Genomic DNA, 27,085 nt, shown 5'->3' with positions numbered 1-27,085 from the left:
CTCTCTATGGTACACATGGTAAGATTGGTCTACACCTGTCTGGTGTCTTTAATTTACCTATCAGTCCCTTGTAAATTGGTATTTCATATACCCGGGCCAGTTAATTAAATGCTACTGGTGAGCTTACAGCACTGCTTGCGCCACCCATCAAAGTAGCCTTTCAAACCTGTCTCAGGCCTCTGCCATTGCAGGACCTGTGTGCGCAGTTTACTGCCGCTATGTTGTGGGACATAAAGTGGGTGCCACGTCTGTGACTCCTCTTTTACTACATATCAGTCACCCCTGAAGTAAGCCCTAGCTAGCCCTACGGGCAGGGTGCACTGTAGGGAAAAGGTAGGTTATGTGCCTTAACTGTGTGGCATGTCCTAGTAGTGACAAACAGCCTATTTGGTTTCTCACTACTGTGAGGCTACCCTCTCATAGGAATGCATTGGGGATTCCCTGATATGAGTTTCAGTGGTAATTCCTGATATGAGACAGGGGCTGGGGATGTGCAGTGGCTCCAGAGGGGCTGGGTGAGTCAGCACTAGGCTCAATAGGCTGATCTGCATTTGGAGTATTGGGAGAAGTGGCACCTGGTCTTGAATAGGAGTGTGCCAGCTTTACACAAAGCTGGCTCTTCCTCCCTGTGGTGTGTCTGGGGCCAGAACCTACACTAACAATGAGGGTTGTCATGCATTCTAAAAAGAGATGTGTAAGTGCCCCCCAGAACTGATTTAGACTAGGCACAGACACTGTGCCATTGGGTAGAACAAATACATTTGCTATATAAATATTGGGGCTGTGAACCCATGTCTGGGCTGAGCTTCTTGAACTTGGGAGAGCTCACTGCGTGGACTGCAGTGTGCCAGGAGGAACCGCTGCAGGGGGACTGACCTGCTGCCTTGCTTGGCAGCTAAAGGGACTGCTGTTCTGCTGAGGAGACCTAGTGTGCTGGCCTGACTGTGCCAGCTCTACCCTTGGCAGGTTCCTGGAGAAAAACGCTGCCTGCTCCATGGTTGTAACTTGAAGTGGGAGGCAGGCGGAGCGCTTCATTTTCTTCTAATGCCCAGATCGGGGCTTAGAAACCTGCGGGATTTCTGCCCCAGTCAACCAGAAATCCCATTTCTAACATTCCAGAACATTGTGCAGCTGCATTTTCACTTGGTAAGATTTGTAGTTATGTTACAAAGTTCTGTAATGGTCACTGATCACTGTAGAAATGCAGCGTTCAGGAACCAAAACTCAACAGAATGATAAGAAACAGTTTAGTTTCTATGGTTTTCATTCATTACCTTTCCCTCTGCTTAATTCAACAGCGCATCCCTTCATAAGGGGTCAAAGTGTGAGGGATTTCAGTTCTATGACACCTGTAATTTTGCAGAACTGATATCGATGTTAGAGATGGTCAGTCACGGCTAGTGATATTTCAAAGTGGTGAAACTGGAAAGCTACCCCTAATTACACCAAGGGGATTTAGAAGCTTTCTCTCACCAAGAAATGTGTTAAAAATGAGGTCAGATAGTGCACCTCACAGCCCAACTTTCACATATATTTGTTTAAAAAAAATAATTAGTGTCTGAAGAGGCACTCAAGAAATTGACTCCAGCTACATGGTGATTGGCTGCATTACAATCCCTGCTATGTTAATCACATTGATAGCTTGAATCAGAGCTTTCCATTAGGTTTGGAGGGCTTTCGTTCAGCGCTATGATTTGAGGCTGCGCCTCTCTAAACGGGTGCTATGCATCAGAGGTCCAAAGAGCACAAGCTGCACAGATCTGATGGGCCGACTGTTCAGAGATAGAGCAGTTTGTTTGTGTTTCCTTTTCACTCTGAGTGCCTGGTAATGCACGGCAGACGCAACGCTGCCGATTCTCAGACCCTGGGATGGACAGGTTAAAACTAGTAGTGGCACCGCCACAATTTCCTCAGGGGCATTCCACCCTGATAGTGGTGCTGCAGAGGGGCCAGGCAGCACACCACCTCTCCCTCACATATCACTTGTCTGCCAATCAGGTGTTCCTCATTGATCAGCATTCCATGTAATAAATGAATTATTGCTGTATGCATTGTGCCTTTTGGACAAAGTCACACCTATTGGCTTTGCAAGTGCACGCTTTTTCTTTGTATATGGTGCCTTGCGTAACATATCTTTCTTTTGATTTTTAAACATATTTTTCTGGATGCTCTAAATCATAAATTGTTGATATGTGCTCTCTTGGGGTTTCACAGATATATCTGTAAAGATAAAGCAATAATATGCTTTCTAGTTAGCGCCTCAGAGTGAACGACTGAACAACATTTTGCATATTGTGAGAAGTGTTTGTCGCAAATTACCACTGTGAAATTGGTACAATGTTAACACTCAACTTTTTCCCATGTGTTTTTAGTGTGGCAAACGTCTGAAAAAGCGGACAGAAAATGAACTGTTTTCACATCCCTTGAAGGTAATGTACCAGATTGAGATTGATAATCTTTCATTAAAATTAATGTAGTAACCACTGAGGCAGTGGTTAATGAATAAAAGGTCTTTATTCATATAAGTACAGCAGTACAAGTGTACAGCAACCTACATCTTCATCAACTGACCCTTCTCACAGAATCTCCCAGTGATGTCATACTATGGCATCACTGGGTTCTATAATGGAGAATGAAATCTCCACACATCTCCCCCCTTACAAGGAATTGTAATAACACATAAATACTTATACATATTAAAATCAATAACAAGAAATGAATATACCCAACAACAATAACATAATACACAATAATATATATATATATATATTTTTTTTCTTACATTTGCACCAATTGCTCAACAGAATTGGGAACATCCACCTTGCATAAATTACCTATACTCCACATTTTTCCATCATCCAAAGTTATTACTGAGTTTAACACTTTTATCACTCTTTATGGTCTGGAAAACTTACTCTCACCTTTTCTCACAAATCCCATTTTCTTCATAACCACCCAATCACCAATAATGATTTTAACATCCTTCACTCCTTTCCTTCTGTCATAATCATTTTTATTCCTTTCTTGAGATTCCTTAACTCTTTTTGCTATTAATTCTCTATCCACCCAAACTTGATCTTTCTTCTGCAACCACACAGTAGATTCTTTGGTTGCTTGTTCCCTTCCTTTTAAAGCCACAAAAGGTGATACACCAGTAATCGAATGAGGAGTCACCCTGTGAGCCCAGATCATCTTGTCTAGTTCTTCTTTACTTTAAACCATTACTCAAAGACAATTGAATGTTGTCCACTATGATGCAATTAACTCGCTCAACTAATCCGTTGGCTTGTGGTCTGAACAACGCCACTCTTTCATGCTTTATACCCAATCCTGTAAGAAACCTTGACATCATACTCGAAACCAATTGTACTCCATTGTCCGTAACCAGACACTTTGGCATTCCTTCTTCTAAAAATGCACTCTTCAGAAACTCAATCACTACCTCTGATGTAATATGTTCTACTGGTTTCACCAAAAACCATTTACTGTGGTAATCAACTAACACAATTAAAAATCTGTTTCTCACACCCAATCTCTCAATTGGCCCAAGAAAATCCAACGCAAATTTTTCCCAGGGTCGATTGGGGATACCTACACAACTAGTGGTGGTTACCGGATTACCCTAGACTTGTCGCTATTACTGCATGCTTGACAATCTTTTACTACCTCTTCTACCTCTCTATCCATTTCCGGCCACCAAAAATTTTGTCTCAATCTCCTTTTGCACATGCTTCTCCCTAAGTGTCCCTCGTGTATCAGTTTGATTAATTTACTTCTTAACATCTTGGGTGGAACTACACGATTGCTTCTCAAGACTTTATCAGTATGAATACTTAACTGGTCTTTGACTTTCAAATATTTCTTTAATTCCTCATTCAAGCTCATTACATCTCCCCAACCATCAAGTATAACGTCCTTGAGCTCAGCGTATTCCTTATCATAACTCAAGGGTTCATTTCACTCTTCTTGTTTCAAGGCTAAATCTAATTCATTGACAATACATGGAGATTCCACCTCAGATACCAAATAAAAATTCTCTTCTTCCTCCTCAATTGGCATCCGTGACAAACAATCAGCTATAACATTCTTGTTACCTCTAACAAAATCAATTGAAAAATTGTACTCCATTACTGATATTAACCATCTAGAAATTCTTGGAGTAGCATTAGATTTGGTTGAGCAGGTTTATATTCAATTAAGCATTTACCGATCTTCATACCAAGTAGATTTAGTGAAATAACACACTTTCAGTACTATTTCCATCGCAGTTGCGCTGCTTGCTTCCTTGTCAGATTCATACTCACGCTGCTTACTTTTAATATTTTAGCAGTACATGAATGATTCCAATGCATCGATAATTAAAATAACATGTATTTCTAAACTCCTTAGAATTCCTCAAACGCTGATGTCAACGAAGATAAGTTGAACTGCTTTAAATGTCGTGGACAAGAATATTTTAAAAGAAGCAATAATAATAGTTTAAATGTCACAATGTGAAGAATACAGCTTCTTATAATGTCCAATTCGCAAATTAGTTCCTTGCTTAACTCTGTCTTCTTCTTTACAAACAGACAAGCCTTGGCAAAACAATACATTTATTCACAGTTTAGAAATCACTCATTTTTCTTTTTCCAGGGGTGGAGGTCACTCAGTCCTCTGCCCCCTGCGCAGAATCCCACCCTCGTCGCCATGAAATGTAGTAACCACAGAGGCAGTGGTTAATGAATAAAATGTCTTTATTCATATAAGTACAGCAGTACAAGTGTACAGCAACCTCCAGCTTCATCAACTGACCCTTCTCACAGAATCTCCCAGTGATGTCATACTATGGCATCACTGGGTTCTATAATGGAGAATGAAATCTCCACACATATGTTAAATAAAAGCAAATAACTGTTGAAAACACTATATGTTTTGCACATATAAAAGGTTGGGCCCATAAACAGTTTTTTGTCTCATTTTACCCCCTATTCATATTAAGGTTTGCATTCCAATTGTTTTACACACTTCACAAACTAACAGTTGTGCCTTTTAAACTCTGATGCTTGACCCAGGTCCTATATAAACTCTTTGGGGCACATGCATCAAGCCTTTTTTCCGTTCGCAAAACTGTTTGTAAACGGAAAAAGGCCTTTTCAGCTGCATGTACCTTTTGTCATTCGCAATTTAGGTAATGTCAATTGTTTCCAATTACCTAAATTGCTAATGCATTTGGGGAATTGCAATTTGCGAATTCCTATTTGCTGATGCATGTAGCTTTTCATAAATGCGAACTTGTCATTTAGGAAATGCTAATTAGCATCAACTTCAAGTTGATTGTAATTTGTGCATGCTTTGAAAAATGAACAAAAATGCATTTTTCAAAGTGCCATGTAGGGCACACATGCCCTTACGGCATGTGTGTGCTTCACATGTGCACACTTACTTTTGTCTGGGGGGTGCATCAGGGAGCCTTAGGCTCCCGGGAACCCTTGGATATGCATTCACAATTTGCGATTACCAGTTTAGTCATCGAAATTTGCGACTGCTTTACCATTCAAACAGAAGGCCAGTTACCCACATGCTGAGCCAACATGGACAAACGTTTGGTCTAATCCACTGATTATGAGTTAAACTCCTACCTTCTTTCTTGCAGACAAGCGATAAATTGAGGAGTGTAAAGAACACCCACTTAATCTCCACAAAGCTGGGATCATGGTGTCATTAGAAGGGAATGGGAAGGATGAAGAGGAATGAGGAGAGCAAGAAAAGTTGAGGCCTGTAAAATACAAACCACAATTGTTTACATCTCTACTGACTAGGTACATTACTTAGAACCTTCATTCCAGTACACAAAAACTCCTTTCAACAGTCATCTCTACAATCACCTTAGTATGAGCTTTTCAATGTCCAAACGAGCTGAAGGCAAAGTCTACATCTCTAAGGCTTTGTGCCTCCAGTCTTAACCACAGACTCCAGGAACTGGTCTTAAATCCGACCCCATATGGTACTGTACATGCCAGAAGTTCAGTTTTCTGTCTTTGTTACCTGAAAACCTGTGTCAGTTCTCTTGAGTCATAGAGTTCCCATTAACCCCACCCCCGCATGATGCGGTTGGCTGTGGTTTTTCTGAGCTCGCACACACATGTGCGCGCGCACACACACACTCTCTCTCTCTTTATCGTAGCCAATTCTTCCTTCCAGTGAACAAGAAACTCAGTTTTTTCATAACTGTCGCCAGGGCCCAAGATGGAACAGAGGAGGGGAGGCTTTTACCATAAGACCTGTACTGGAGGCTGCCCTCATGCTCTGCTGTGTGTAAATTGATCCCTGGCTAATGCACTAGTTGTCCAAAGTTTCTTCAGGCGCAACCGGTAAAATCTGCTACTGATGAGAGGACCTTCATTGACTGGTGGTTAGTATAGAAAAGGGCTGGTCTTTATAGTCTAGCCCCACCCAAAATGGCTGCCAACTCTTGTGCTTCCCGCACATTTTGTGGGATTTTGGCTGCATGCAGTGGTCCTCAAAGGCTGTTCCTCTCTTGAGAAAGCAGGGCAGCATTTCACCCTCCTTCCCTGGGATCTGAGATGCTGAAGACTGTACCACAGTCTAGAGCACAAGGGTTCTTTGGCAGTAACTACTCCCTTCTCCTCCTACTACCTTGAGGAGGAAACAATTTGCCGAGATTAGCGCAGTAGACATGGGTGTACCCAGCCCTTGAGACACATACCTCAGCTTGAGGGATCCTTACATTGAGAACACCTGTACTTACAATGTGTAGAAGTAAATTAATAATTGGCCTAAATAAGCAACCGCATTTGGCACTCTTTCGAACAAGGTCATTAAAAGAGACGTCAATATAAAGAGGGGCATAAATGAGTTTGAAGTATATTGAATAAAAGATAGATAATGGGAAATCGATGCAAAGGATAAGCAGAGAGCATGAGGAGAGACATCAGAGAAGAGTAATGGCAGAAGATTGACTTCTGAAGGACACAATCCTTGGGTGGGTTGGAGGTACAGGTTCCACAAAGTGATGGAGGATTGCGTACAAAGATATGACTGAAACTATAATGGAGCGGACCCAGAAATTCTAAAAGATGCAAGGGTACCAAGATGGAAATATAACCTACTGTAGCCAAACTACAAGATAGGCTATGTTATTTTAATATATTTTATATAGCGCTTGATTACCTGAGGGTGTCTTGGCGCTGCCTTGGAAGGAGCCAGAATGCTGAGAGAATATGGGAAATAGAGTATGTCTTTTGATTGTAAAGACATGTTTTCAAAGCCTTTCTAAACTGAAGAAGATTTTGTGACTCTAAGATTGACGGAAAGGGAATTCCAGATTTTTGCGGTGCTAACCACAAAACTTTTGCCGCACCATCGAGCCTTCCTGAAGATGGGGATTGTCACATATTTGGAGGTCATGGAGCGGAGAGATCTAGAAGGCATGTACCTGTGAAACGTCTAAATGAAAAAATGCAGTCCAGAGTTGTGCAGTGCCTTAAAGTCAATGCACAAGGCCTGAAAAGTGATTATTTTCTTTATAGGCAGCCAGTGGAGTTCGTTCTGTGACGTAGAGTCTGAGTGGTGAATTAGACAGGGCTTTTACCATATTAAATAATTCTTTAGAGGAATCTTTGGCTCTGTGTATATTCTTCGTAAAATAGGATGATTTTTCTTGCAGAATCATAGCTTTATAGTTCATAATTGCTTTTTTGTATTTTTTTGGTCAGTTTCATGGTAGTGAAGTTTCCATTTATGCTCTAAATTATTGATAGGGCACGCAGGTCACCCGACTATAATTTTACCAATACTCACCTGGGCCCATAATTCAATTATACATTTTATTCAATCAGGTAACCTTCGCTCTACTATCAGTTTATTTTATTCCACTAGGTCCTATACCATTGACTTACCAATCCTTATCACTGGTACCTGTAACCTCTTGGATCAGGGAGTTAGTTTAAATTAGGTAGCCAATAACAATTAGCATTTGCACTCATAAAATAACCACAGACTCGGGAAGTTTTAAAACTCTTTATCTAATCATCATCAAAGGTCATAATCCACAGATTAAAAGCAATAAGACTATTAATAATCAAAATCAGAACTATTGTATAACTATGCAAAATATATATAATGACAATCATTTAGCAAAAGAATAATGGGAAGGTAAGAACAAGGAACAAGCTATTAATTTAAAACCCAACTTGCACAATTTCCTAAGAGTGGGTAAAAAATAAGGAAAATACTAAAACAACACAGCTTTCGCAATTATCAACGGTTGGGAAAATGGGAACACAATATGCAATGACGAAACCAAATTTTAGCATATAACTATAGGGAAGGTAAAAATGGAACAAGCTATTCAATCAAATAACCAAGTTTAATTACTTTAAAGGGAGGGTGAAGAAAAAGGGAACATTTATGCAATCATGAAAACATTTGCATTCAAATACAAGGAGGGTAAGAAAATGGAACATGCTATTAATTCAGTAAACACAACTTTATCAATTACCAAGGGAAAGGTAAGAAAAGGAACATATGCAGATAAAGCTTTGGCAATTTAGGGAGGGTAAAGAAAAGGACGCAAATTATACTGACAATTACTCACACAGATTTATATTTACCTAGAATGGTGTGAAGACCAACCCTGGCCACGGGTCAGTTGAAAAGGACAGAAGAACCCCAAAGGTTGCAGTGCCAGTAGGCCGGCAGGTGCAGTTCATAAATCAGAACAGGAAACCCCAAATTTGGATCAGGACCGGACCTCCAGAGGTTAAGACCAGCACCGGCAGTTCAGTTACAACTCCTGCGCTACTCCCTCTCTGCAAGGAATCAGCCAAAACCCCGATTGAGTTACAGCATGCACCAGCAAAGTGCTTTACCAGCACCTCAGCTTCCCAAAACCCCGATTGGGTCAGCGAATCTTCTGACAGAGTGCTCCGCAGCCCTCTGTTCTTAATCACCTATTGAGTGCGTTGGGTCAGTGACGGGTCAGCTATTCGGACAAGTCGGACAAATTAACTCGCTAACCCTACTCTAGTTATACTGTTTTCCAGGTCAGTGTACCACCCCCCAATGTTGCAAGTGTAAGGATCCCCAATTTCGATTGGACAAAGGAAGAGGACAGGTCATCACACCACCTAAAATGTTGTTATTTCAGTGTTGAATATTAATTTTCCGTTCCCGCCCCATCAGATTTACTTTCACATGACGTTTTATTCCACCCAACAATGGATGTTCTATTGACCAATACATTGTATGCAATTTAGCTTCTTCTAGCAGGGTCAGATGTCCGCTTCCCAGGCGCATCTTGGCTGTCACTGTCTTCTGGCTCGATTTCAATAACAACGAGTTCAGCTCCTCTCTGTAGCTTGTCATGCGCAGAAGGATTTTCAAAATGGAGTAATAGCACCTCCCAGGCCCAAAGAATATGATACATGAAAAGTAGAAGAGAAACAGTTTTAGAACACGGAATAAATGAATACATTGTATACCATGAATTTCTAACTATACCCATTACTTTATAATAGACTAGAGCATTAGGATTAGGCAGAACCAACAGCTTAGCAAAAGCAGCAGTACAAGCTTCTTGCATGTGAGAACACAGAGCAGCCATATTAGTACTCGTGCACAGATGCGACAGTTTCCCTCCAAAGCTCCGAGTACGTCATGTCACGTGAGTATGACAGATGCATGCGCAGTAGAAAATCTTGCGTAGCAGCAGCCATTTTAAATGCAAGCGTATTATGGTTAGTAAACACATAAGCAAGCTTCACTCGGACACCCGATGTGAATGTAAAAGGTGTAAAATTAGTAAAACAAACATGTTGGTTACATAGTTAACGTTATTCGAGGTTCATGAGTAGGAGCAAGTCGCTTCCCGTGCGAATCCTTGCTCCATCAATCCCCTTTTTGATGATATTTTATATCATCACTAATTGATGAAACAGATGCCAACTTTTCACATTTCACCCAATTCAATCTCTTCAAACCTTCTATTTTGCTTCTTCTCATTATTATTATGAGAATTTGTCATCTTCTTGTATATTCTACTATTCATTTCTTCTAATTCGAGTTCATCAATATTTCTTTTTACTCCTCGCCTATCCATTGAATATTTCTTTTTATGTTTTCAACATTTGCAACAAATTATTATTCCTAAAACTAGTAAACCTATTCCCGCCATTGGCATCAGTATTTTACTCACAAGACTTTCTCCTAGATTAGAAAACCAACTACCTATTGTGGAGAGACCATCAGTAAGCCTCTTCCATGCACTATCAACCTCTAGTGGTTTGAGCTCTTTTTCCAAAATTGTAATATTTCTCACATACCTCTTAATTTCAACACTTTTGTCTGCTATGTAAGTGCAACAATGTTTTGCGCTTTCAACATTCTACAGACTCCGCCTTCTTTTGCCAATAGCGTGTCAAGAGCGAGTCGATTTCGTAAAACCATAGATCTGATCGCAAACAATTCGGTATTGACCACCAAGAAACCTCCGGCAGTGTCAGTTGATAACCGATCTACTACTGTTGACAATTTGCAGATTCTGTGCGTATTCAGAGCCACTCCCACTGTTTGTATCAATGCACTATATATATCACCTACTACTTCACCAAACTAGCTCTTTTACTACGTACTAATCCATTAGTTTCTTCATTGTTTCCAGTGATTTTATCCACATGATATATCTTTGGGAAAACTATTCCAAAATAACAACTCCCATACCAGTGATCTGGTAATTTGTAATAAGCCTTGTTCCCACATATATAATAGACTCCAAGAAATACAGGTTCAGTTCCATCTTTGAAACCCCAACCCCCAATTACCTTAAAATTGTGTTCACATTCACTGGAACCAATGAATACATTGTTATAATAACTAGTCTTTTCTCTGTGAAGACAGAGTTTTCCCTTCTTTTCGAAATCCAGCAACGTAACAGCATTAGCTCCACCATTTGAGGTGTTCCCTATTCTTTCAGCCCATTTAGGAATTTTATGGTTCTTATCTTTTGCCTTTCTTTGGAAACTCTCTCTCCTTTTCTCAACCATATTCAAAAATATCTTTTCTTTTTCTTACAACAAACATGTTAGATTATTCTTGTGTGCGCCACCTATATTATATATCTATTGTACCTATAGTTAGAAAATATTCACTCATGTAACGTACTACATTTCTGGTAGTATGTACAGGATTCAGGTTTCTACGTATAGGAAGTTCAGAAAATATCACGTCTAAATTAGAATAATAATACTGTAAAGGTCCTTTCATATAGAATAAACTAGCTAAAATGCTACATGAAATTCCATATGTTAGCGGCAAATGGTGGTACGTTACATCTTCAGCTACCGAAGTAGGCAGCTTCATACAAACATAGCAGTCTTCTATTTCCATTGCTTCTACATAGTGTACTAATAGGTTTGCAAATACTTTTAAATGAGTTCTGTTTTTGATTCTATTATAATGCAGTCCTTCCTCATCTGGTGCTTCTAAGTCTGCCTTTCGCTGTCTAATGCTAAGTGCTTTCTCTTGGGTATCTACTCTTTTTGGTGTATCTAATGTCTGTAGTTCTTCTGTATCTATTGGCAACTGTCCATTAATCTCATTCTTTGTCTCTTTACTCATCATGTAAGGAATAGGTATTGTTAGTCCTATCCAAACTATAATTACTATTACTATACCACATAAACATACTCTGCAGCATGTTTTTAAACAATTTCTTTTCAGTCTTCCATTAACAGTATGATCAGCCATTTCTGTCTAAAGGAGATTCAACCCCTCTTTGTAACTTTTACACAGCCTTTACCCTGTGCGAATTTTCAGGTGGATCTCACTTCTTCGTCAGTTTGATCAGTGATCAATTCTTCTTCACTTTCGTCACTTATTTCCAGGTTTTCAAAATCTTCCAAAACAATGTAGGTCCACTCGGGCCTTTGTATTTATTGTTCAGTCTCTTTAGCCGTGGACTTCTCCTTATTGGTTGTATCACAGGTTGATCAGTTTGACTTGTAACTACGTTTACTTGTGCAGGTTCTTCATTAATTGTCTTTAAACGTAGTCTCAGTCTTTTGACAAATCTAGGCCACTTGTCTCCTTTTCTGAGTCTTTTAGCTGGCACTGTGCTTTTGCCCTCTTCAAAAGCTCTTTTATTTTCATTCAGTTGTGGCACATCTAGTTCAATGCTGTCTTCCGTTGCCCTCTCTACCTGACTAGGTCCAGGTCTTATTTCTATTTTTTCTGCCTGGTTACTAAATCTGGCCTTGTTCAGTAATCTGCTGAATTTGACTTTTGTTTGATTCTCTTTCTTCTTCCTGAACACTATGGTCTACGCCTGTCTGGTCCTCCGCCCTAATTTCTATCTGTCCCTTTTCAGACTCTGGAGTTCTTGGTGGAGTGTCGATTACTGGATCATTCCCTATCTGGGCCTCCTCAGAATCACTTTTGACTTGTATTTCTATGATCTGAGTACCTTCTTCTACACCTGTCTCGTCCTCACTATCACTCTGTCTATCTTGATAAGTTTGACTCATGGTTCTCACATATTCTGCAGGTATGTCGACTACTGGAATCCAGTCATCTTGACTGGTGCTCGGTTGTTCTTCTTCAGCTACTTCAGGATCGATATCTTAAGACCCTTCAGCTGCGCAACCTTTAGCCTCAGTTTCATCAGGTTCAGTCACCTTTTTCGTATGACTGGCATGAATCCAGTGTGGAACTCCTGCACATTTTACAGCTGCGGTGGTAACCAAAATTACTTGTGGTGGTTTTCCCCACCTTGGTGCAAGGCAAGATGTTTGAGTATGCTTCTTAAGCACTACCCAATCACCTGGGTTCAGGTCATGTGCTGGTGTTGCTGGTCTGGCGACAACGTCTTCCCCAACCTGGTGAGAGATAGAACGCACTTGGTCAGCCAGCTCTTTGCAGTACTCCAACACTAAATCATCAGATATAGTTAAAAGATGTTGTCCTGGCACACGTGCTTGTCTCATTGCCCTTCCCATGAGTATTTCATGGGGACTCAAGCCTGTTTTCTTGTCTGTAATGCTTCTGAGTCCCATCAGGACAAGAGGTAAAGTATTAGGCCATTCTAATTGGGTAGATTCACACATCTTTCCCACTCTTGCTTTGATTATGCCATTCAATTGTTCTACCACTCCTGAAGCCTCTGGGCAGTATGCACAGTGCAATTTTTGCTCATTTTTAAATGCTTCACAGATTAGAGCAATCATTTCATGATTAAAATGTCTTCCTCGGTCTGACTCAATCGCTACTGGAAAACTGAACCGAGCAATGAGCTCTCTCAAAAGGAGTTTGGCTACAATTAAGCTGTCATTCCTGTGGGTAGGGTATGCTTCCACCCATTTTGAAAATAGGCAGACAATGACCAAGACATACTTTATACCTTGACAAGCAGGTAACTGAATGAAGTCAAGTTGGAGTCTGATAAATGACCTTCTGCTTTCCCAATTTTCCCAGGACACGCAACAGTTTTCTTACCAGGGTTTAATCGATGACATGTTAGGCATCTCTGGCAAAGACCCTCTGCTATGTTCCTGAACTTCGCATTGAACCAGTCCCATCGGAATAATCTCACCATAGCATCTCTCCCTCTCTCCCTATGTGTGTGTCCCCATTCTGGCCATTGGTGCAAGCATACAGTCAGGTAGCACTGGTGTCCCATCTAGGTAAACTATTATGCCATCTTCAGGTCTTATCTGACACCCTATTTTCTGCCAGTCTTTCCTTTCTTTGGGCTCTTCTTCACATGGTAAATCTTTCACTTCCTCCCATGTATTCACACCTCTCAATAGCATAAGTTGGCAGTAATTTCCACATGCTTCGATTTTCTTTTTACTGCCCTTTTATATTTGGCACAGTGTTGGGCCACTTGGTCAGCATAACGATTACCGGCTGTCACTTAGGTAATTGAATTGCTTCAAGTAATTCTTTTACAAACTGTCCATTTTTAAAAGGGGTTCCTGAAGAAGTCATGAACTCCCTTTGCATCCATAACTGGCCACAGACATGCACAACCCCGTAACCATACTGGCTATCAGTGTAAATGGTTACTCTCCAATTTTGCACGCTTTTATTAAAGCAATCAATTCGGCTACTTGTGCAGACTTGACTCCTGGTAAATAGGATGCTCCGACTATATTGGATAATGTTCACACAGCATAGGCAGCACCTAGTCCTCCTTCCTCATGACGCATTCACAAGTCATCTACAAATAACTCATGCTCCGGGTCTTTTAAAGGTTCTTCATGTATGTCTGTGCGAGGTTTAGTACTGAATTCAGTTAAATCGATACAATCATGTTTGACTTCCTCTCTCATTTCCTCAAAGTGAGAACCTGGGCTACAAGGTTGCTGGATTTAGAACAGTGCACCTCACTATTGTCACGTTTACTGAACGAATGGTAATTCTTTCATATTTAGTCATCCGACTAAGAGTTAAATGCTGAGTATGTGTTCTGGTTAACAGGATCACGACTGAATGTGGAGCATATACTTTTGCAGGTTGTCCCATAAAGACGGATTCACTTTGCTCAAGACTCATACAAGTTGCAGCTACCGCTTTCAGACAACCTGGCAGTGCTGATGCCACTGGGCCCAATGTGGCAGAAAAATATGCCACAGGTCGTCGCATTAATCCATGGGTCTGGGTTAAAACTGAGAGAGCACAATTGTTTCTTGTGTCACAAAATAGTGCAAACTCTTTTGAGTAATCATGCATCCCTAATGCTGGAGCTTCACATACACTGTTGCACAATTTTAAGAAGGCAGTCATGCTTTCATTATCCCATTCGACTTGGTCTTTTGCTCGTTTCTTTGTCATTTGAATCAATGGTTTTGCAAGCACCCCAAATCCCACAATCCACTGCGTGCAGTAACCTACAACTCCGAGAAACATTCTGATTTCTTTCTGCGTTTGGGGTAATTTCATGTTTTGAATTATTTTGATTCTTTCGGATGTCACTCTTCTGACCCCTCTTTCTATCTGGTGTCCCAGATACCTGACTGAGGTTGTACAGTATTGCAATTTCTCTGGGGACACTTTATGTCCACCCTTTGCTAAATGGTTCAACAATGCAATAGAATCAATTACACAGTCATTTCTTGTTCTTGATGCCAATAATAGATCATCGATATACTGCACCAGAACGGATTGTCTGGGCAGCACCAGTGATTCAAGAAACCTTTTCAGAATTTGATTAAAAATAGACGGACTTTCCTTGTATCCCTGAGAAACACTATTCCAAACGTAAACAAGCTCGTCAAATTTGAACAAAAATAGAAATTTGCTATCTGGATGCAGGCGGATGGAAAAGAAGGCATGGCATAAATCAATTACAGTGAACCATCCTGCTCCCCATGGTATTTTATACAGAATCACTGCTGGATTTGGTACTATTGGGCAGAATGGGACGACAATTTTCTTAATTTTACGGAGGTCTTGGACCACCCTTTACTCTCCGTTGGGTTTCTTTATGCCAATTATAGGTGAATTGCAAGGAATGCTCATTATTTCTTCTAGAATGCCTTGTTCAACCAAACCCCCTATTTCTTGTGCAACTCCTGCTTTTATTTCGGGACTCATTTTGTACTGTCAAATATTTGGGTAAACTGCACCTTCCTTTACTGTCACTTTTATGGGATCGACATCTGCCATTAGGCCTACTTCTTTACCTGTAAAATCCCATACATCAGGATTTACAAAGCTTTTCAGTTCTCCTGGAAAATCAATTCAATTCAATTCAATCATCTTTATTCGGATACGAATATCCATAAAAGCACAATTCAATCACCACCAACAGAAATACAACTCTTATTTAAATGCTTATTTAAAACTGCGGTGCTTAAAGCTGGATAAAAAGGAGTAGCTTTGATAAAAAGACCACAATTGTATACAATGTTAAATGGCATAATATACGACAACAGTACCATAATAGCAATTTACAAGTTAATAGACAAAGTTAAAACATTAAAAAGGTTTGGACAGGCATTTAGCAGCAACATCATATTAAAATAAAGTGCAATTAGTTGTAAACAGTATTAGCAGCAAGGTACAAGTGTTACTGATAACAATGACTATATACAAAGGAACATTATTATGTGGGCAAGTACAATTAGTTGTAAACAGTATTAGCAGCACAGTACAAGTGTTACTGATAACAATGACTATACACAAAAGAACATTATTATGTGGCCAAGTGCCCTTAGCACATTAAAGATCACTCATGGAGATACATGAGCGGACTGCCGCTTTCAGAAACAAACTTGACGGAAAATCAAGTCGTCGCTTTCGAGTCTAAGAATCTCAAGATGCGCTGATCTATAATCAATGTTGGAAAATGCCTTGAAATACGGAATCAGATATTGTTTCGTATATTTTCCGTAAAAGTTACAAAATAATAAAAAGTGTACCACAGTTTGGTTACTGCCAGTACCACACGGACAGGGTGTTTGCTCAAGGTTATTGTTAAATCTCAAAAGGAAGCAAAGGGAGTATTTTATAGAGCTATCCCTAAGGCGAAAGAGCAGACTCCTCTCCCATCATCCAATACTCTTCAGGAGGTATTTAGATAGTGTTAGACCTGGCTCCATTGGCGTGGGTCTCCCTTCCATTTTTGCTGTTGCCTCATGTGTTTTTGCTGGTGTTACGATGCTTTGGGCACTGTGCCACTGCTGTCCAGTGCCACAGTGCAAGTGCTCCCTGTTGTAAATTGATGTATGGATTAGTGATTCCATTTTTGGTTTACTTGTCAGACCCTAATCTAATGCACTGAGTGTGCCAGGGTGTGTAATCCAAATGCTGCTGGTGGGCCTGTAGCACTGGTTGTGCCACCCACAGAAGCAGCCTTGTAAAATGTGTCTAAGGACTGCCATTGCAGAGCCTGCGTGCAGTCTGGTACTGTCATGCTTACTGGGGAAGTACACCCAATTCCAAGTCCCTGAACCTTCCCTTTTCTTCATATCAATCACCCATATGGTAGGCCAAAGGGCAGGGTGCATTGTAAGTATAAGGTAGGACAAGCCCTGGTGTGTGTGGCCTGTCCTAATAGTGAATTACAGGCATTTTTGTTTTTCACTATTGCAAGGCTACCTGTACTCCATAGGCCAGAATGGGCTGTTAGAGTTATTACATTTTATAATCCTAACTGTCTCAGAGAACATGGTAGAAATTCGAGTTAAGAATGTCTGAACTTAGAATAATAAAATACATCTTTTAGTAAAGTTTATTTTAATATTCTGTGTTTGCAAATACCACTTTTAAATAGTAGGTATTTGCTTATCTAACCATTCAAACCTGCCTCTGCTAGGTTGTGTATTCCTATGTCTGGTTTTGAGAGTGACAAGGCTGAGTCACCCAGTAGTGAATAGAGAGATCTACATCTAGATGGGAGGGAGGAGTTGCACCTGAACCTTGAATAGGGCTTTGCCTGCCTTCCACAATGCTGGCTCCACAATCTGTGGAGCGCCTGATGTCTCTGCCCTGCACACTGAAAGAAGAGAAGGAGTCATGTAATAAAAGTGCTCCAGGACTGTAATTGCCTTCCAAAATACTGGCTCCACCTCTTGTGGGGCGTCTGATGTTTCTGCCCTGCACTGTGAAAGGAAAGGAGAAGTCTGGTAAACAGAGTGCTCCAGAACTGGTTTGGACTGAGCAAAGGCCCCTCTCCCCTCAGAGAACAAAGAATTTTGGGGTATAAATATTGGGATCCTGATCCCATGAAATTAGATCACTTAGGACTACAAGAAGAAACCTTTTCTGAGGAGAGGAACCTGAAGAAACTAAGGAGAGACTATTTCTAAGCTGAAGTGCTGCTTGGGGGATTGGCCTGCAGTGGTTGCCTTACTGCCAAAGGAAGAAAAAAGAAACTTTGTGTACTTTGCTTTCAACTTGTGAAGGATCTCCAAGGGCTTGAAAAAGAACTTGCCTCTTGCTGAAGTCTCAGGGACAACAGACTCCCCCCCCAGCTCCCCGGAGTTCTTGTGATAGTGCCTGCTGCTGTTTTGGGCCTTCTGAGGAACTGCCTGTCGCAAGGAGCTCGAACCGCGACTCAATGAGAAGAAGCGCGTCGCTGTCACTGTGCCTGCCGTCGCAACTCCGAAGGAGGGTGTCGCCGCTGGAACTGTCGCACTGCACCGCATCGGAGAGAAGCGGGCTGCAACACAGAGGAAGCGTGTCGCCGTCGCTGCTGCTGCAGTCGCAACTCCGAAGAAGGAGGGTGTCGTCGCTGGAGCTGTCGCACTGCCGCGCATCAGGAGAAGAATCTTGCAACGAGGTCGGAGCGTGGTGCTGTGCCTGCCGTTGCAACTCCAAAGAAGGGTGTCGCCGCTGGAACTGTCGCATTGCACCGCATCGACCAAGAGCACCTCGCATCCCAGAGAAGTGTGCCGCCATCGGAGCTGTTGCCATCGCATCTTGGATGTTGCCGCTGTAGTTTAGCATCGAGCGGAAGCTTCACGCGTCGTGGAGAAGAGCGTCGGCGCTGGAGCTGTTGCCGTCGCATCGTAACGGTGTCGCCGCTGCAGTCCACGCATCGAACCGTGGACGTCTCGCATCCCCGAGAAGCGTACCGCATCTGGAAGATCTTCACGTCTTTATTTCCTTGTATCTGAACTTTGCCGCATTTCCCATTGCTGCGACATTGCTTGTCGTGAAATCGCAACGCAACTTAAGGTACATTGACGCAGAGAGTCGCATCTAAGAACTGAACTGAACTAAGCTTAAATCTACCATCTTAAAGTAATCATAGCGTGTATTTTTGTCGTTTATGGTCTTGTGGTAACTCTATATAAAGTTTACTTATTTTTTATATAAAACCTGTGTGGTGTCCATTTGTAGTGTTGTCACTGGGTTACTGTATGTGGTCACAACTGCTTAACTTACAAAGCCTCTGAAATAAGCCTTGACTGCTCGCGCCACGCAACCTAGAGGGTGAGCAGGGGTTATTTTAGAAGTGTAATCCCCCTTGTCCTGACTAGAGGAGAGGGTCCTTACTTGTCACAAGTACCTACCTGCGCCAACTAGAGACCCCCAAATCTAACAGATGGCATATGTATTTGAGGACCGTTTACCTCCAGTAGGGACATATACCTGGCAACTGATGGTTTGGAGGGCTCTGTGATTTGTCCTTCACTGTTATAAGATTCATACAGTACACCAATGAGTGCTCTTTTTTTCATGCCCTCTAATGCTGAGGGGTATAGGAAAACATGTTCAAGGTTCATGCTGATTAGGCTTTTTCTGACAGGGGAAAGCCAAGGTATAGATCCTCCCTTATCACATTTAAGGCGGTGTACGATGATCTCCCTTGTTAAAGATGCTGCTGGATTTAGCCATGTTTTTAACCAAAATATAGCTGGGCGTGACCTAATGAAATCTTCTATATAATACAAATTTAATTCCCTGTGACATACATAGGTCGGGGAAGAAATCTGAGCCCCCAGGATTTTCCTGCAGAATCTATTTTCTTCTCTTTGAATCCCTCTGCAATTTATAAAACCCCAGACTTCGGCGCCATATGTGGCAGTGGGATGCACTGCGATTTATAGATTTTTGGTAAATCTTGTAGGCTCTGTTTCTTGTCTGTCTAGCATAATTTTATACACTCCTTCTTCATCTAGAGTCTGAATTTCAACACCATTTGGTGTACAAAATATTGCGCAGTTAAATTTGCACAGTAGAATTTGTGCATTTCTCAGAAGATACCAATACAGACTTCCCTAGGCTCTGTGACAGGGGTCCTAATTTGTTTATTAGAAATGCCCACTACTTGGATCGTTTCTTCCGAGAGGGGTAGGCTTGGGATGTCTGCTGTTCTTACAGTAGAACAGGTAGCACCAGTGTCAAACAAAAAGGTAACATCATTTCCCTCCACTTTCCCTTCAATGTAAGGACCTGACTGATCTACCGGTAAGGATGCGCCAAGTACGCTATCCTCTTACCCCTCTCTCAGGCATCGTCAGTACGTATCGTCTTCAAAAAATGTATCCTGTAAAAGAAACTGTGGTGTTACCCTATTTTTCTTACCACTTCCCTCCCAAAATCCGGTGTCCACACTGTATTTGGGTTGACTCAAAAAATCTGGCATAGGGGCTTGAGGCAACTGATTCTGTATTACCTGTTGCGGCTGTCTCATTGACACCTCCTTCTGCGTCTGTGGATTTAAATTTTGATTTTGGACATTATTATTCTGTATTAATTTACACTTGTTTCTCCAATGCCCCAATTTTCCACACCCATGACAGGGAAACTTTTTCTTCGCCTCTTCTTTACTCATTTTCCCTCTTGGTTTGCTCCCACTTCCTTCACTTTGGCCTTCCCCTCTTTTCTGATTATTTGCCTGTTGACTTAATTGAAGCTCTTGCTGTTCTGCCATTTTTACTTGAGCCCATATTACCTTTTCTTCTAATTTCTTTTGTTTATTATCAATTTCATCCTCACAGTATTTTGCATACTTGAAAGTTTTGTCGACAGGCTTTGCTTGCCAACACAGTTTATGCTCTTTAATTGTTTGGGAGATTTCACGTTTTAAAGCGGACACAAAACCATAAATGAAATGTGTCACGTCCTTATTATCAATGTTTTCTAAACCACTGTACTGTTTAAATACCTGCAGGAGGCGTTCATAATATGCATATACAGATTCATCTTTATTTTGGGTAGTTTCGTCTATTTTAGTCCAATCGGTTTCTTTTGGAGGAATCTTTCCCTTTAAGTAAGTTATCACCTGATTGTACTTCTTCATGACATCGTATGATGGTGCTCCTGTTTTAGGATCTCTAGGGTATTCATCATTTGGTCAATCTACTGTAATTTTACACTCGGTCCACAAATCAGCTGGAACAACAATGTCAAATAAGCCATCTAAATCCTTTAACAATACTTTCAACACTTTCACAAACCTTTCGACTTGTCGGTACCATTCTGCAGGTTTTTCTCTGAGCTTTGGGAAATCATTAGTAAATGCTAAAATATCCTGTCGGGACCATGGGACATGTACATAACCTCCTCCTGGCACTTCTCTCATCGGACACAACCTTTCAACTTTTTCAGTTTCTTTTAGTAAGTATTCAGAAGTGGTTTTATTTGCCTGTGCCTCTTCCTTCTTCTTTGTCCATCTAGCTTTCCATTTGTCTAAATCTCCCCATTTGTGCAACAACGACAACAATTCCTTTATCTGCAACTTACGTCCTGATACATTCATATTTTCCACATCTTTGTCAGAAAATTCAGCTCTATATGGTTTCTGTAGTACCTTAGATTTGCCAATGTCAATTCCCATTTCCAAAGCCAAAATCATTAATTTTTCATGGTATATTTTTGTATTTCGAGTAATACTTCTGCATATAAACAATAATTAATCTTCATCAAATGAGTTCAGTCTATCCAATCCCACATTTCCTGCTACCATTTCTTCTAATTCCACCCTTAATTTGAATATGTCCAATACCTTTGACTGTGATTACGGCTTCTCTGTGTTTCGGGTCCATCTATTTAATTCTTCTGGACTTACTACAGTTGCATGTCGCGTTCCTGAGGATGTCTCAATCTGTACCTCTTTTGAACATTGGGGAGTAATTCTTCGGATTGAGTCACTTACTGGTTCTCGTACAGGTAAATCCATTAAGGAAATTACCAACTCACATTCACTTGCTTGATCATCAACTATTAGGGTTTCTTTTCTCGGCTGTATTATAGGTGTAGTCAGAATGGGAACTTTAGGATTAGCTTGCTTATCTCCATATAAAGGAACCACGGGACCTATAGTTACAGGTATTGTCAGGGCTTCAGGACGTGTATTTAATTGAGAAATTTTCTGCATTAATTCACTACGCTGTTTATTTAAAGCTTCCTTTTCTCTTCCTTGAAGTACCTTTTCTAATGAGGTTTCATGTATAACCTGCGGAACTAAAGGTGGTTGCAAAAACGGAGCACTAGGAGTAACACTATGGGTTTCTTCCTGATAAGGTGGCGGATTTTTCATTAATAAGTCATCTAAATACTCATCATCCTTATCACCACTAGTCATTAAATTTCTTGTTTTCTCTGTACTTTTGCTTCCTGATGGTTCTTCTGTAGTAATAACAGGATATAATTCTCTACTAACATGGACTGTCTCCATCTTTTCATTTGTTTATCTCGAGTATCCTTTGGAAATTTGGGATAAAATCTGCTAATACTTCTGTCACCTCGAGATCTATCTTGCTCAAAAGCCTCTGTCTCCCACTCCTCTAGGGCTTCATATTGGGTTAATCTTGGTCTTGGGTCTAGTTCATTCATGGGACTTCGCAAATTGTGCAAAATTCTACAATTAAATGGACCATGTTATGGAAATTCTAATATGCCATCATTTTTAGTATATTCTCTCCAATTCTCTAACCACACACATGTGTGGTAGCCCCTTTCGACCATAATGTATGATGCGGGCGTATTGGGTGGAGGAATAATAATCCCTTCTCTTGTTTTATTGGTTTTGTCTTTTTTAAAGTAATTCTTTATTTTCTTAAAAGACATTTTTCTCTTTCCTCCATACATGAGATAAGGTCTTGCTCTAACCTGTTGTCCTAAGCATTTTCTATCAGGACGATTTCCTATAAATGCTGGATCTAAATGCCACATATACCGCTATTTAATTTTTCAATAAATCTGATTAATTTAGTTTGTTTACTTGCTGAAATATTTCTCCACTACTAGAGCATCTCTCAATCTCAATCACCAATGAGGTTTTAACTTGCAAACAGTGTTAACCAATAACTGCGCTGCTTTTCTGTGACATGAATCTCACTCTCTGTACTCACCCCTCCTTTACAATTTTCTCACGGATACACACCCGCTGTTTCTTCCAATCCCAGCACGGCTCTCTTCGACATCAATGCAGCACCCGCAACTGACTCCTTCCTTTGCAAAGTAATACGATACTTCAATTTCTTTCAAAATTCAATTATATATTTCATTAATTGACAACAGGAAAACATTCGCTTCTGTGCCTGATAGACTAAATTCAAAGAAAAGATTAATTTCTTTCACAACAAACAAACTTAATTCCGCCTACTCTTCATACACTGTGAGTAAAACAAACATCCGTTTACTCTTCACTTAAGCAAGAAAGAACCTGCTACTCCTTCAGAATTACCCTTTCGAGGTGATATAAGACCAAAGTTTCACCAGCGAATTCCTTTGCTTCCAATCACTCTCACTTTTATACTGGAAAAATAAACCCTAACTAGTGCTTCAAGTTTTCCCTAACTTTACGCACCTATTCCTCAAGGCAAGTAAACTCACAGCAGTGTGGCTTCTATTTACCAACCGCTTTCCTTATCCCGGGATATTCCAGACAACATTTAACAACACAAGCGGATTTTGGTTAGTACATAAAATCCATAACATCAATAATCAATCATCAATGAGCAATACGCAACTAACTACCTATTTTTAACTAATCCCTAACCATCAATCTGCTACCAGAAAAGTATATTGATAGAGCGCCCAGGATCACTAGCTCAATTTACCATACTCACCTGGGCCTATAAACATTCACTCTTTGAACTATCAGTCCTGCCTGCGATTACTAACTATTCACCTTTCAGTACTTTGATTCCTTTTAGGACTTATACCTGTAAACCATGATTTACCAATCCTTGTTACCTTTACTATAAGTCCTAGGAATCGAAGAGGGAGTTAACATAAACAGGTAATATTTAAACACATTTACTTTTCCTATAATAACCACAGACTCGGGGAAAGTATTAAAAGCTTTGTCTATGAAATATTTTCTGAGTCAAAATGAAAAAGGCCACAATACCGTGACCATAAATTTTACAAGCAGTAACATAATCAGTAGGACATAAAGTTTGTAAGAAATCAGAGTAACACCTTTAAACATCGGTACCTGGGAAGGATGAGAAAGGGAAATAGCACAAGGACACACCACAAGGATTATATTTACCTAGAATGGTGCAATGACTAATCCTGGTCACGGGCTGGGGCAAATTAGGACTAGGCTCCCGACTAATCAGGTGCCCACAGGACAAGACAGGTGCAGATTAGGACAGGTGACCTCCACTAAGTACAACACCAGTGTTACACCCCTATCTCTCAGCAAGCCAATTAATACCCCGACTGGGTAATCGATAACCTCCTCCAACACCTTGATTCTTCTCACAGAGTGCTCCGCCAGCACCTCTGCTCTCGATCTCCTATAGCATGCGATGGGTCAGTGACAGGTCAGCTATTCGGACAAGTCGGACAATTTTTCTATCTAAACCTACCTTAGTTATACTATTTTCAGGGCAGTGTATCACCCCTAAATGTTGCAAATCTATGTGTTCCCATTCAGTGATTGGTCAAAAAGACGGGGAGAGGTCATCACACCATACTAAGATGAGCTCATTTCAACTGTCTTGTATTGATCAAGTCTCCACCCACAATTTATTTTCCCATGACTTTATTCTGCCCAACAATATTGGCGTACAAAATATATACAATGTATTTGTTTGAGTCTTCTTGCTTCCTCTTTAGAAGTCAGTAAAGCAGATTCCCAGGAACATCGTGGGTAATAAGGGTGTTGGCACCCATTCAATGCCAATGAATGCATGGCTTTCAGGGATTTGTTGCTCAGGCACGGCTTTTCAATATGGAGTTTTCGTCTCATTCAAGGCCCATAATACAAGCTAGTAACAAAGTCAAAGAAAGACACATTAGAATACAAAAATAAATGAATGCACTGTATACCACCTATTTCTACTCTAATCCCATTACTTTTTATTTATATTTTACATTAATAGTTAAGCAGAACGAACAAGCATAGTACAAGCAGCAGCATAAACGTTAGTATGTGAGATTTAAAGCGGCCATTTCTGGCACTAGTGCGCAGAAGCAAGAAATTCCCTTCAAAGCAGAAATACGTCACACCACGTAGATGTGGCAGACGCATACGTACTACAGTTCCCGCATTTTCGGTGGCCATTTTAAGACACTCGGGTTAATGTTAGTAAAAGCACTTTGTCAAGCTTCCCCTAGATACTAGAAATGATGTGAAATGCAAATATTAGTAAACAAAGCATGTTGATTAATTAATTATAGGTTATTTTGAGAGGGCTGAATCCAAGCAAGTTTCTGCATATGTGAAACTTTGGTCCATCACCCTCGTTGGCTCTCGCAGAGCGTACAGTGTTGCCCTACTGGGCAATGACCTGCAATTTAAACCTTTGGCTTCTTCCTCTTACTTTCTCCTCTTCCATTGCCTCAGAGTTCTTTGTAAACAAGTACTTCTTGTCACAATCATTTTTAATTGGCTTGTGTCATTGTCCTTGGTGAATGCTGGCTTCTAATTTGTTAATAGGCTTGTTAGCCCCTCCTTAGCCTTGTCTTCATTTGTAACCTCCAATGAGGACATCTCCTGTTACGTGTGTTGGTGCTCGGTAGGCTTTAATTACACCCTCGGAGCACTATTTTTGTTAAATGCTTTTTACCACGCTCTCTCTTGAGGTTTTATTTTTTCTCTCATATAACGCCACGCCACAGTGGTTTATTTGTGGACGCTTTGCGGCGCCGAACACCGCCGCATGTTTTCTTGTTTTTTTCTTTAACTTTTGTTTGTTAATCGCCCCATGCTGCTCTTTCATGTTAATGGCGGCTACGCCCCTTTTTTTAGACGAGCCACGTCTAAGGAAAGGGGCAGGGCCACCATTAACCTGAAAGTGCGGCATGGGGCGCATTTGTAAACAACCATTTGCAATGCACTAGTTTTGTAAATGTGAGACCTATTGCATTGCAAATGCTTGTTCCCCTCTGCTATCATGTTGATACTGCTATCTGTGATCCCTATGTGTACGATTGATCTCTCTCTTCTGTTTCTCCAAGTCACTCTTGTTATTCACAGTTTTTTGTCTCTCCATTTCTCACTTCTTGAATCTATCTAAATGTTGAATTTTAACAATTGTCTCATCTTTGCTCTGCGTGGTTACTACATGTCATCCTAGTACAGATAGTTGTGAGTGCCTTTCTTTTACAAATATTGTTTTCAGGTGTACTGGTCTACTTGGTTCAAGTGAACTAAATTGATACTAAAGCTGGCAGATTGCACATTTATTGTTAAATGCAAGTCTTGGACTACAGCCAGATGTTCCACTAACCAGAAGTCCCTTTAGCTGACTTGCTCGACAAGCGGCACCTCGGTCTCGCAGCGCTTGGATGCCCCAGGGCAGCAATCGCGCTATACAAGTCCCCTTTTCATTTCATTTAATTTCAGAAGTCATCCGGTAATTCTACTGCTCATTAATCTTCCTCTTTTCATCAACTTCTCCTCTGCTTCTTTCCTTCTCTTTGTCTCTTTATCTTTCTCTCTCATGTGCGTCTCTATCCTCTCTTCCTTCCTTTCCTCACTGCCATCTTGCTGCTTTTTAGGTCGAGCATCAGCACGCATGCGCTGTCTGCAAGACCTGCTGTAATGACTCTACCCAAGTTTAATCCCTCCTGCTGCTTGCCATTGGCTCACTCCTGCATCTCTCTTATATCTTGGCTCCTTATTGGTTGGTGCTCCCGATACATCCCTTTCTGTTTTAGGCCAGGAGCACAGGCCAACCACAGTTTCTGACTGTAGGTCTTGATGTATTTCTTTAGAGACTACTTATTTATTAGTATGGGGTTGGCTTCACTGGTAGCCATCCACATACCTTTTATGTGCAAGGGAGGTGCATTTTGTTTCAACGCGGCACCCACTTTTAAGTTACAAAAACACGAGACATGTTATATTTATAAACATGGCCGAGCTGTGGCTCCCTGCGGTGCACCTCAGAAAGAAAGAATTCTTCAGCTGCACTTTTGTTTTGAAGTATGGTGGCCAAGCCTTTATTTTGTTCTGCACTACTGGTGGCTTAACTATCACAGTTTTTTAAATTACACTTCTTAGCTCGGTGCCCGTTCCATGAGTGCCCCACTTTCTCTTTTCCCAAAGACAAAATAAGCCTGCCTATTGTAGCTCCTCCCACCGTCGCCGCCAGGTTAAGGAGACTGCGCCTCTGATATCAACTGGTCTGAGCCTTACCCGGGATCACGTCTACAGCCAAAGGGGCCACAG

The 27,085-nt window shown here is 40.9% G+C and overlaps 1 protein-coding gene across 1 annotated transcript in view; it reads left to right on the top strand.

The window, feature by feature from the left end:
- C3_2H4orf50 (chromosome 3_2 C4orf50 homolog) overlaps positions 1-27,085 on the top strand; it is a 369,543-nt gene that overhangs the window by 244,983 nt on the left and 97,475 nt on the right. Inside the window, exon 6 of the mRNA XM_086964107.1 lies at positions 2,373-2,429. Within this exon, the coding sequence (XP_086820233.1) occupies positions 2,373-2,429 (57 nt within the window). The remainder of the gene's footprint in view (positions 1-2,372; positions 2,430-27,085) is intronic.

Source organism: Lissotriton vulgaris, chromosome 3_2, assembly GCF_964263255.1.
Source record: "Lissotriton vulgaris chromosome 3_2, aLisVul1.2, whole genome shotgun sequence".
Classification (NCBI taxonomy): Eukaryota; Metazoa; Chordata; class Amphibia; order Caudata; family Salamandridae; genus Lissotriton; species Lissotriton vulgaris.
This window is presented reverse-complemented; position numbering and strand designations above follow the sequence as displayed.